Genomic DNA, 13527 nt, shown 5'->3' with positions numbered 1-13527 from the left:
GCTGGAGATGTGATTTTGGACGTGTTTTGGGTTCTGTTTGGTGGTTTGGGGTGTTTCCAGGGTTGTTTGGATCATAGAATGTGTTTTAAATGATTTAAATAAATTGGATAAATACCTAGAAGGCATAATATAAACTGATATGCTAATGATTTGAACTACATGAAATTTTAATTGAATTTGCATATTGTTAATGAAGGGTTAAATTGCTCCAGTTTGTTCCAGCAATTTTCTATGTATAACTATGTTATTTTAATCATGAGTTAGCAAGTATAATAAGATCATGTTATTATCCAATTTATTTTATTTTGCTTATTCCCGTATTAATTGATGTATTATTTAATTTTATTTCATCAATTATTGGATTGTTAAATTGATGCACCATTATGGGATAGGGGCATTTTAGGGACGGATTAACTAATAAAAGTTAAGTCCTACCTATTCGAATTTGTAAGGGAATGGATTAACTAATAAGTTAAAGTCCTATTTATTTGTGTCAGGCCACCGAATCAGTTGGATGACACATCATTTAAAAATATGGCGGGTATTTATTAGGATAGGATGAATTTTATATATGTATAGATATGTGACATGATATAAGCTTGAGTTTCAGGATCAGTGGTTAGGGGGCGTGTATGCAATGGGATGCATAGCTGGCTAAGATGATTGGTGGTGCATCCTGTTAGGTTTAGGTACCCATGCCCACTTCAGGTGCGTTTTGCATGTTGCCTACTATTTAGGTTGAGACTGCCTTGTAATCCAGTGAGAGTCTCTTAGTGTGTATCGATATATATATATATATATACAGACTACATAGCTATTGCTGAGTTGACTAGGATGTATACGTTTATCGGGTCTCTGTTTGGATTGTAATAGAGTATAACTTATTTGTGGGCCTGACCCACCATTATTTTTCAGGTGTTCGTCAGCTCCAGGCTTAGAGGTTGTTCGTGCTGAGCAAAGACGGTCTTCATCACTCATCTATGTAGGATTCTACTTTCATTTCAGTATTGGATTTTATTACTTCAGCTTTCAGTTCGGATTTTATGTGGGGTCCACATGATGGATTCCCAAGTTGTAATCTAAATAGATTATTGGTATTAGAAGTTTTGGATATTTTATCTTGGAGGATTAATTATTTATTAATTCAAGGATTTATTAGTTAGTTTCTTTCAGCTATTTTATTTATTCTTATTATCATTTGTATTCTGTGCTTACTTTAATTGTTTGGTATCCCTCGGATCTGTACTCGGACTTGATCACCCGTGGCTCTAGAATCAAAAGGTATCACATTTAGAAATTAATATATGTAATACACATCAATATATATGATACAACCCATCTTAAATATATGGATAGTCATTGATAAATTAATTAATTAATATTAGACTATTAATTTTTCTTACAGGAATACTTATTTTTAATTATCCTTATCAGTTAGCATTGTTCTTCACCTTTGTTGTGTCTCCGACAAATTTTATTGACTTGTTTGGACTCCGGTGTATTCGATAGCATTGTTTGTCTTCATCGCCGTGTGTTCGGTGCTATGTGTGCCTTGTTTGGACTGTCACACATAGCATCTCAGAAGGATTTTTGAGATACAATCACTAACTTAAAAATACGATGTCGTTATGTCATCTTCACCCTTTTCTCTGCCCTTCTGTAAAAGCTTATGTTAACCCACTTTCATCATACCATATGCCTCCATCTCACCCTGTTTCTCTCTCAACACTCTCCTGTTGTGTCTATAAAATCGAAGCATACATGGACAGTCTCTATCTGTAAAATCAACACATGAATGGGCAGTCTCTTTATTTTGGATGTGGACATTGAAGCCAAGAAAGTTTGTAGTAATATATGTCCATCCGCCATAACCAAAATCCTAATAAATGCCTCGAAAATTTTGGGTAATCATCGCGTTAATTTATTGTTGTGCATCTTTTGGTATTTACAAATCATGTTTATATATTGACTCTAATATATCACTCATGGACCAAGATATTGATATATTCCTAATATTGGCTTTTTTAAGTATTCCTCCACACTTGTTCAGTTAGTTTAAGGGAAGTATGTTAAAACAACTTTTTCTTGCTTCTAAAAAATGAGTCTTTTCCTGGAGTAGAATTGGTAAAGTGTAAAAGGTAACAAATGTTACCAAATATACTATACTTTTACTATTTGTTTATGTATTTTTAACGATTTAGCATGGAGTTCTTGCTGGTGACAGCTTCCATTATGGTGTGAGAATTCTTGTGGCCAGAGGTTGAGCTAGCCCAACGACCTAAGAGCTGAGATTCATGGTTGCACCTCTTGGGGTCCATGTATAACACAAATTATAAATAATAAAAAAAATAAAACACCAATTATATCACTTGTGCCAAGGCCGGCCTTGAGATTCCAAATATTTTGAGAGGCCCTAGGCAAACTTTCAAATGTGAGGCCCTTAAGTTTCACACACGCAAAAAAAATTATAAGAGTGCGGAATTTTCACACGATGTTTTCAAATTCTATAGCTAATTTAATTGCGCGCATGTGCATTGTGCATAAGACAACTAACTAATAATTATAATCTTCATTCATTAAATCTTCATGTTCATTGACTAACTTCCTATGATCTTCATTCATTAAATCTTCATGTTTATAGAGATTTTCTTCATTTGCTTTCGCATTCATATGTTCTTCATTCACCGAATCTTCAACTAAACTCTCTATTTGTGTATTGCGCCTAAAAAGCTTAAGATTATCTCCTTTTTGAGATTGAATCAATTCTTCTTCTCTCTTCTTTTTTTTTTTTCCTTTTTTCATGCCCAGATTCAAATTTTCTTGTAGACATAATGAAATCTCTTGAAATCTAAATAACAGGAACCATAATCTAACATAAAACTAGACTTCAAAAAAATAATAATAATAATAATTTGCTTTGTTTAAAGAAAATATATATTACCTCAATATGCAATGATTTGATTCAAGTTCAAGGCAAATAACCTCACGAGATCCAAAGAAGAGTGTCCTGCTAGCATGTGAAAGAAGATCACAATTAACATAAAATGGACGGAGAATCAAACAGAAACAATAATAACTAAGCATTGCCGATCATACAATAAATATAATAAATAAAAAAAAATCTAAAATCAAGAAGTTTGGACAAATGATCTACTGGCTGGAGTTTTCACTGGAATCTGGAGGAGAGGAGAGAAGACAAAACAGAGTATCCAAAATACAGTCCAAAAGTGGAAATGGGGAACAGAAAACTGCAGGTTCTTTTTTACATTCATTGTTTATATAGCTGCTAAAATTTGATGACTACAGATGACAAAATTATGTGGAGATGAGGTGACTATATATATAGGAGGCTGAACTTGTAGTGCTTAAGAAGTAGTGGGACTTTTAGGTTATATGTGGCATCCACTATCATATATAGTTTTATATATAGGAGGCTGAACTTGTAGTGCTGAAGAAGTAGTGGGACTTTTAGGTTATATGTGGCATCCACTATCATATATAGTTTTGTCTTTCACTCTTTATATTAACTACACTTTGTGTGTGTGTTTTTGGGAGCCAATTACCACTTTCTTGATTTCAGGATGAGGAATCATCTTTATTAGCAGTGAATGATTGATCATTGCTACAGAAGACCTGTGCAAATTAATAGAAAAAACCATTAACTTTTGTTTTGTTAAAGCCTGCCTTGATTTCCATGTGTTTGTACATTCTGATGGCAAGTGCTTTGACCGTATTATTAACTGAAATTCTAGCTGAGCCAACTTCAAATAACATCAATAATGGTGGTATGCATCTTCATATAAAAATAAAATATAAAAAAACCCTTAATTTGGCACTTTTAAGTATGAGCATAATTTAGAGATCGAAAAAGTTAATTATTACCTCAACGGCTCAACCCAATAGAAGGGATCCTTAATTTTCGTAGGATTGAATGTGAAAATGTAAAAACTTATGAGGAAAAGGGATATGATTGCTGCTGTTGTGAGATTGGAGTGGAATTAGGGAGAGGAAAAAGAAAAAAAAAAAGTGCCTGCCATAGATTATGGACTCGATCGCCATGAAAGACACATGCAGAAAGGCAAACATTTATTAAAATACTAAGAGAACCATAACATATTCATTCAGCTTTTGATAGCCATCACACACAGTGACACACACACAAAAAACCCTAGCTACTTTTCACTATTGGAACAAAGGTAAAGGCCCGAATCAAACGAACCAAAGTTAGAACAAATCAAATGATGAGATGAACGAAAGAAAGAAACATATATAAAAGATCGATTCATGCAAAAGGAGAGAGAAGAGAGAAAGAGGATGAACATACCTTGTCACCTGAGGCGATAGCGGAGGCTGTGCCCTGCGGCGTGTCGAAGCAGATTGTGTCGTCTGAAACTTGCCCTAACTTTATTTTTTTTCCATCCCCTATAGGCCTCAAAATTTGTGGCCCAAGGCGACCAATTTTTTCCATCCTCCATGGGCCTCGTTTTGGGCCTGGGCCAGCCCTGCTAAGGCTCCGTTTTGGGGGCCGTCCCCGGGCCCGGGGGGGGCAATTAAATAGATGGGTAAAGTATTTTATAGTTTTATAAGTGGGTAAAGAATTTTATAAATTAGTATTTATAGAGTATATATAAATAAAGAGAAATAGGTGGATATATATAGAGAGATTAATTTTTGGAATGAGATAAATTAATAAATTACATATATAGAATATAATGAAACAATTTAAGAAAAAAATATTTAAGGAAACATATAGGGTATACAAGAGAAAATATATATATATCTAGTAAGGGAAGGAAAAAATAGGGGGGTAGGGGCCACTATACATTAGTATTTATAGAATATATATAAATAAAGAGAAGTAGGTGGATATATATAGAGATTAATATTTTTGGAATGAGGTAAATTAATAAATTACATATATAGAATATAATGAAACAAGAAAAATTTATTTAAGGAAACATATAGGGTATAGGAAAATATATTCTATATATATAATTTATTAGTTTATCTCATTCAAAAAATATATTAATATTATAATATATATATATATATATATATATATATATATATATATATAGAATAAAGGAAGGAAAAAATCTAGGGGGCGGAACGTGCCCCCTCCCCGATCCTATACTGGCTCCGTCTCTAGCGGTATCATGTGAATTTTACGACCCATTTAATAAACGGGTTTTGCGGGCCGTATCATTTTATATGTTTAAAAATAAATAAAAAATAAGTAACAAGACAAACATGTTAAATCAAGAGAAGTCAAACGTTAGACCTAATACTTTCTGAGATGACCAAGTGATTTACCCACTTGAGCTACCGTTAGATTGATGCTACATATTTCAACTTTTGTGTGCCATCAATCTTGATGATAGGATTTAGGTAGGATTGAAGAGCAAAATGCTAATGCTCAGGATAGTCTTTCTGGCATTGTGTATGCCATCAATTGAGAACAAATAAAATCTAGCATGAGAATGCTTGGCATGGAATGTACCAGGCTGTACTTGCTAATAACCACCACAGATCAACTAACAAACATGTATGTAAATGATATCAAAGTCTGGCCAAAATGTTGATGGTTCAATTCATGTGTTACACAATCTTTCTTGCTACTTCAACTATTCAATGAAAGTACTTTATTAACTGTTTATCCAGAATGTTGAAACCTATTTAAGATCTTCTCAACTCCATGCCAATCATCACAAAGAACATAGTATTTTGCTTCTCAATACACAGCAATGCAGAGTCCCCCATGTTTACGCGAACAATCACACAGCTAGATTTCACAAACTTCCTTTCCCTACCGATTTCCTCGACTTAATTGCAGTATGAATTTCAACAAAAACAATCGTAGAGAAGTAAGCATAAGAAAATCCAACGCCAAACTCTGCAAAGACCGGATAATCCTATTCTGAATCCAAGAGGTACTTGCACGACTAAATTTTACTGAACATTTCAACTAAAATGAATGCACTCTTTACAAATAATGTTACCCAATAAAAGGAAAAGGAAAAGAGAAATACAATTGTTTTCTGCATGTACAACCACAAAAATGGGAGGTGATGCTCACAACAGCAAATCAAAAGCATTTTCCAATGGAACCACTAGTAAATACCATTTTTACACATAAAATAGAGGTCCTTGGGTATGTCTCAGAACATACGGTATCCATCATCATCATCGTTCATCCGAAGATAGCATATTATTGCTGAAACAAATACAAAAAAGGATGAGAGCTCCATAGCCAGGGCTCCCCACCCAATAACGCCGGCGTGCTTTAAGATAATTGGTATAGCAATGCTGCCAATTGCTGAAGCTCCGGTCAAGAACTTAGTAGCATTTATCCAGCTGTTTCAACGGTTGTTTGGAAGTAAGAAGGTTAATATTTAATTCCATAATCAAGACAATCAGAGAGAAAGATATGATTTTATTAGTCAACTTAGAAAAAAATAATCTAACCTATTTCCAGATTCGGAAACAAAAGAAGAGGTATCCAACCCACCAAAGAACAGCAGAGGCATGGGAAGAAGCACATACATTAACGCTGCAAGATGTAAATATAGTGGTATTACCGTCAGAGAATCTATATTATCAAATAAAAATGTTATTCCAATATTATAATTGCCTAAAAGACTAGGGTGCCTACGTTGCCAAAGCAGCACCAGCTGCTATCAGAGCATACAGCTGTAAAGCGTTTGGTAAAATTATCCACAGAAGCACTTGCTTTGGCAACAGCAACATCCGGAAACTACTTTGGACAAATCTCAAATGGATAATTACAATGACCTGCCCTATAAGGGAAATATACACAGACCTCCGCAGCTCTGCTAAGTTCTGAAAGTTTTCACTTAACCCCATCTAGTTTGCACTGTTATAACAAACTGACCCCTGCCGTGAATCTCAATAATAGTCAGACATGGTCAACTCTGAAGTGGCCAAATTCCAGGCTTAAAACGACGAATAGGACCTTGAAATGTCTGTGAAGTCATTTTTACCCTCTCACTAACACCTATTTTTCTCTTACATGCCCTCTCTCTCTGTCTCTCTCTAAAACTCCTTCCTATCTCCAAGTCATGAACATACTAGAGATTTTCTTGATCAATACATCAAATATCACACAATCATCCACGAACAAGCAAAATATTTTATTGCTCAATACAAATCTAAAAAATTAACGATAAAGAAAAAATAAATAAATAAAAAGAAATCTAAGGGCTTTAATGGTGGGGTGTGTTAGAGAGATACCCACATCCTTCACTGTGTATACATTCATACATGTATATATATGAGAGTGTGTGTGTTTGTGTGCGTGTCTAGAATTTCATCTCCCTCAACAAATACATGCATAATACATATATTGAAGTTTATACATTAAGAATTAAGCCCATATCCTTCACTATTGTATACATATTTGTGTGTAATTGTGTATATATAGAATTGGGTTTCTTTCTCTACAACTACATGCATAAATATATATATACATATATATATATATAGAACTATATTAAGACTTGAAAACCAAATATATTACAATTAGGTCTCTCTCTACAAATACATCTCTTTCTTCTCCGGTCATATAACTAAACAATCTATTTTATTAGATAATAAAAAGCAACTCAGCATGATTAATCATCTCCATAGGTATTAGGCATACAAAAGCGTGTTAAAAACAAAATTTTGAAAAGTCATGATATATTCAATCAGTTCGAGCTTGGGTATACTCAGAGAAGTCAAGACCTATCCAAGCCTCACATCTAGCATTTGAGAACTCAATTGAGAAATGTTTGCCTTCAAGTATTAACTCGAATAAATAAATAAAGAATTTCACATGAAGAAAAAAGCTTGATTTACGACCAGCAGGAAATCTACATTCTGTCTTATAAAGAATGTGGAACAATAGAAATACCCGGCCAGAATACTGTACCAGCACTCCATGCTGAGATGAATATGACGGGATTTTGATGAAAACATTTCTGCAAGCATTATTAGAAAACAATCATCTATTTTTATTCTTTAAACTTAATATATGATTCCTGGTCTATATAGAGTATATTTTGTCGATAAAACTATTAGATCTTGAATCTAATTGTTTCAACAATCCAAAATAGTAGAAGAGTCGTATCAACACTCTTGAATTGCTTTCTTAAAAGAACTTTATAAAAGCTTGAATCAATAAGCGTGAAAATGCAAGTTCAAGTCTGCAGCCACTTGTCTTAATATTCCGCTCCCAGCACCTTGTGTAGTGTAGGTGGGACATACACCTTTTGGTGCCCTTTTGACTTAACTAAACCTCGGTGTACTAGTAAAAGACATGGTATACTAGTTTATTTTTGTGTAACAAGAATTCAGAAACCAAGTAATAAAGTAACTATATTGAAGACACAGAAATTTAAAGGCCACTACTAAAGGAGTACCTTTTCATAAAATGATAAATAATAACAAAAGAGACTCAAAATGGCATTTTAACCTAAAAACAAGCATCAACCTACCTGTTAGCGTCACCAATTATCGTACAAAGCACATGCCTGCCACATCATGCGAGGAAAAGTAAGAAATTAATAATGCCTTTGGCAGCACAAAAGTATTCCAAAGGAATTAACAGAGAAGAATAAAACTCACCAAAACTTGCAGCACAATCCCACTAGAGACCAAAATTGCCAAGGAAGCAAGTTTCCCGGTCTCAAAGCAGGCTTTCACATGACGTGGTAAGTCTGCCATTGTCAAACTCGCCTCAGCTCATAAAGGGAAAGACTGAAATGCAGATATTATTGGGTTACATATATAACAATAACAAGACCGACAATAATCACTAGATAATGACACAAGACAGACAGATATGCAGAAAAGATGGCACAAGAAAAGAAGTCATATAACAAATGCTTGGAGGATATTTCAGGAAGTTTCTGGAAGAGTAAGATTCATTTATTAAATTGTTAATCTATTACAAGCAATTGTAACTCCACTTGTCCCATATTTATGATCTTATGTTTTACACAGCTAGTCCTAGGTTCGCAGAAGGGAGATGGGTCTGCAAGGTTCCCACCCAGCACAAACAATTTTACAAGTCATTGGATGTAAACAGTACTAATTTTATAGCACATAATTAAATTTTTTTTTTCTATAAACAGCACTAATTGATTGGGGTAAGCTTAGTATACTTATAGTCACAGAATGGAAATGTGGGTGAATGAAGTTCAAAATCCAAAGGACGGAGAGAGAGAGAGAATATCCATATCCCAAAAGGGTAGAAAAGGTACAGTGTAGCAAGATATGGTGTCAAGAAAGAAAAAAGAAGCAGCAACTGAAATAAAATCCAGTTCCTAATTTTAAGATCACTTTCTGTCATCGCAATTGTTCAAAGGATAACAGAGATAAACTTAGATGTAAGTGACCATTGCCACAGACACTTATGACAAGGTGAATGATTAAATTGATTTTAAAAAGCTGTAACATTTTGTCCCACCCCTATCACTGGGATCCAAAAGAATTAAATTGATTTTAAAAAGCTGTAACATTTTGTCCCACCCCTATCACTGGGATCCAAAAGAGTCAATGCTAACCAAGCATTCGGCGTGTGATAAAATATATTATTAACTTAATGATCATATTTTACCTTAAATATCATCTTATACCCCTAATCCAAATGAATGTCTAGAATCGAAATTTCCATCACACACAACCAAATAATTTTATATCCCAATTGATAAATACTGTAATACCCGTAATTTTAAAGAGTATATTTAAATTAATTTTGTGTTAGGTTAATTCTTTAATGTGTAGATTTATTCACCTTGTAATTATATATGTTAGATTTGTTAATTAATTTTATTTATTTGTGCATGTAATATTGATTTTATGTTCTATATAGTATAATGATTAGTTTTGAAATTTTTATTGGTTATGTTTTAGATTAATTATTATTATTTAATTAAAGTATTTAATTTGTATTGAATAATAATAATAATATAATAATAATATTTATAATAATTATTATTATAATAGTTTATTAATAATAATAATAATAATAATATTTATTATAAATAATAATAGTATTAAATCAGTGTAATGATGAAGAAATTAAATCTTAGGATAGGATTTCATTCCCATAGTTGAACCTTAGGACATCTTGCTTGACTTGGCTTGCTTGCCTTAAAGCCATATGGTTGGGAATGTGGTTAATTAAATGCAAAAATTGATATTTGTAATATTTATATTATATAAATTGTATATAAATTAGTTAGCCTACCTTAGAATGAAGGAAAGGGAGTTAGAATCAAATTATAACTTTTAGTGAGCCATTGTAAAAGTGTGGAAAGGAAGAGAGAGAAAGAAAGGAGCTTGGACCGGTGTAGGAAAAATTTACCCGACTACGCGCAACCGGCGGATTTATTTTAAATCCAAAAAGGCAAGTTATTATCTACTTTTCCCCTTTGAGTCCATAAATTATTCATTACATTTATTCGGCTATTTTTTTTTAGGTTAGAAACCATGCTAGGACAATGAGAAATTAATTATTTAATTTATTAAAATAATGTGATATTAATTATTTAAGGGTTAAATAATTTATTATTGGCCTAGGTAATTAATTGAAACTTAGGAAATTGTTATTTAAGGCTTTAGAAATTTTTCTAGAATTTTTGGGCAATTTTCGGAATTTTTCTGTATTTTCCGGCGACCCTCCGGCGAGTTTTCTGGTCGCCGGCAATGGGGGAGATGACCGGAGTGATCCGGTGTGATGCGGCGCACCATAGGAGGGTGTACGCGCGCATCCTGGGCCTTAGATGAAGCTGATTGATCCGGTGCATCGCGGTCCATGTTACCGCGGTACACCCGGATCATTGACCCTTGGATTAGGTGAGATGAGATGAAGTGATCCTGTGTAGCGCACCCACAGCAAGCCAATACAGCCAACCAACCAGGAGGTGCCACGTTTGCAGGAGACTTAAACACGCGCGTGGGAGCGCGTGCGCGCGCGTTGCTGATGCCAGACGCACGTGGAGGCGCGTGTGCACGCGTGAGAGAGTGGAAAACATAGGGCTGCGCGTGGGGAAGCTTAGGGCGGCGCGTGAAGGGCCCTGTCAGCTGCTGGAAATTACCAGAATACCCCTAGGGCCTGTTTTGTAAATTCCAGAACCTTAAACTTGGATTTTTAGTTACTGTGTTGGTATTTACGGGTTTAACGGGCCACGAAATTATTATTTTACAATTAGGTCTCTCTCTACAAATACATCTCTTTCTTCTCCGGTCATATAACTAAACAATCTATTTTATTAGATAATAAAAAGCAACTCAGCATGATTAATCATCTCCATAGGTATTAGGCATACAAAAGCGTGTTAAAAACAAAATTTTGAAAAGTCATGATATATTCAATCAGTTCGAGCTTGGGTATACTCAGAGAAGTCAAGACCTATCCAAGCCTCACATCTAGCATTTGAGAACTCAATTGAGAAATGTTTGCCTTCAAGTATTAACTCGAATAAATAAATAAAGAATTTCACATGAAGAAAAAAGCTTGATTTACGACCAGCAGGAAATCTACATAATGTGGAACAATAGAAATACCCGGCCAGAATACTGTACCAGCACTCCATGCTGAGATGAATATGACGGGATTTTGATGAAAAAATTTCTGCAAGCATTATTAGAAAACAATCATCTATTTTTATTCTTTAAACTTAATATATGATTCCTGGTCTATATAGAGTATATTTTGTCGATAAAACTATTAGATCTTGAATCTAATTGTTTCAACAATCCAAAATAGTAGAAGAGTCGTATCAACACTCTTGAATTGCTTTCTTAAAAGAACTTTATAAAAGCTTGAATCAATAAGCGTGAAAATGCAAGTTCAAGTCTGCAGCCACTTGTCTTAATATTCCGCTCCCAGCACCTTGTGTAGTGTAGGTGGGACATACACCTTTTGGTGCCCTTTTGACTTAACTAAACCTCGGTGTACTAGTAAAAGACATGATATACTAGTTTATTTTTGTGTAACAAGAATTCAAAAACCAAGTAATAAAGTAACTATATTGAAGACACAGAAATTTAAAGGCCACTACTAAAGGAGTACCTTTTCATAAAATGATAAATAATAACAAAAGAGACTCAAAATGGCATTTTAACCTAAAAACAAACATCACCCTACCTGTTAGCATTGGCCACCAATTATCGTACAAAGCACATGCCTGCCACATCATGCAAGAAAAAGTAAGAAATTAATAATGCCTTTGGCAGCACAAAAGTATTCCAAAGGAATTAACAGAGAAGAATAAAACTCACCAAAACTTGCAGCACAATCCCACTAGAGACCAAAATTGCCAAGGAAGCAAGTTTCCCAGTCTCAAAGCAGGCTTTCACATGACGTGGTAAGTCTGCCATTGTCAAACTCGCCTCAGCTCAAAAGGGAAAGACTGAAATGCAGATATTATTGGGTTACATATATAACAATAACAACACCGACAATAATCACTAGATAATGACACAAGACAGGCAGATATGCAGAAAAGATGGCACATGAAAAGAAGTCATATAATAAATGCTTGGAGGATATTTCAGGAAGTTTCAGGAAGAGTAAGATCCATTTATCAAATTGTTAATCTAGCTTCCTACAAGCAATTGTAGCTCCACTTGTCCCATATTTATGATCTTATGTTTTACACAGCTAGTCCTAGGTTCGCAGAAGGGAGATGGGTCTGCAAGGTTCCCACCCAGCACAAACAATTTTACAAGTCATTGGATGTAAACAGTACTAATTTTATAGCACATAATTAAATTTTTTTTTTCTATAAACAGCACTAATTGATTGGGGTAAGCTTAGTATACTTATAGTCACAGAATGGAAATGTGGGTGAATGAAGTTCAAAATCCAAAGGACGGAGAGAGAGAGAGAATATCCATATCCCAAAAGGGTAGAAAAGGTACAGTGTAGCAAGATATGGTGTCAAGAAAGAAAAAAGAAGCAGCAACTGAAATAAAATCCAGTTCCTAATTTTAAGATCACTTTCTGTCATCGCAATTGTTCAAAGGATAACAGAGATAAACTTAGATGTAAGTGACCATTGCCACAGACACTTATGACAAGGTGAATGATTAAATTGATTTTAAAAAGCTGTAACATTTTGTCCCACCCCTATCACTGGGATCCAAAAGAATTAAATTGATTTTTAAAAGCTGTAACATTTTGTCCCACCCCTATCACTGGGATCCAAAAGAGTCAATGCTAACCAAGCATTCGGTGTGTGATAAAATATATTATTAACTTAATGATCATATTTTACCTTAAATATCATCTTATACCCCTAATCCAAATGAATGTCTAGAATCGAAATTTCCATCACACACAACCAAATAATTTTATATCCCAATTGGTAAATACTATAATACCTCGTAATTTTAAAGAGTGTATTTAAATTAATTTTGTGTTAGGTTAATTCTTTAATGTGTAGATTTATTCACCTTGTAATTATATATGTTAGATTTGTTAATTAATTTTATTTATTTGTGCATGTAATATTAATT

The 13527-nt window shown here is 34.0% G+C and overlaps 2 protein-coding genes across 3 annotated transcripts in view; both read right to left on the bottom strand.

Moving 5' to 3' along the window:
- The window catches only part of LOC132300893 (vacuolar protein sorting-associated protein 55 homolog), a 28996-nt gene extending 24553 nt beyond the window's left edge, over positions 1 to 4443 (bottom strand). Inside the window, exons 1-2 of one of the 2 annotated variants that reach the window (XM_059798180.1) lie at positions 4325 to 4443; positions 2942 to 3007 (exon numbers count right to left, since the gene is read on the bottom strand). The gene's annotated coding sequence lies outside the window, so the exon portion shown is untranslated. Of the gene's footprint in view, positions 1 to 2941; positions 3011 to 4324 lie in introns of both variants that reach the window. The other variant, XM_059798181.1, reaches the window with a different exon arrangement.
- Positions 4444 to 5931: 1488 nt separating this feature from the next.
- On the bottom strand, positions 5932 to 12443 carry LOC132300892 (vacuolar protein sorting-associated protein 55 homolog). The gene is made up of 4 exons (XM_059798179.1): positions 12289 to 12443; positions 12155 to 12194; positions 6466 to 6550; positions 5932 to 6354 (listed from the first exon to the last, which is right to left on the bottom strand). The coding sequence occupies exons 1-4, from the start codon at positions 12385 to 12387 to the stop codon at positions 6159 to 6161; spliced, it is 420 nt and encodes a 139-aa protein (XP_059654162.1). The 5' UTR covers positions 12388 to 12443; the 3' UTR covers positions 5932 to 6158.
- Between the last annotated feature and the right edge of the window lie 1084 nt (positions 12444 to 13527).

Source organism: Cornus florida, unplaced genomic scaffold, assembly GCF_030987335.1.
Source record: "Cornus florida cultivar Cherokee Brave unplaced genomic scaffold, ASM3098733v1 CherokeeBrave_3.0.0_Hap2_Chr03, whole genome shotgun sequence".
NCBI lineage: Eukaryota > Viridiplantae > Streptophyta > Magnoliopsida > Cornales > Cornaceae > Cornus > Cornus florida.
This window is presented reverse-complemented; position numbering and strand designations above follow the sequence as displayed.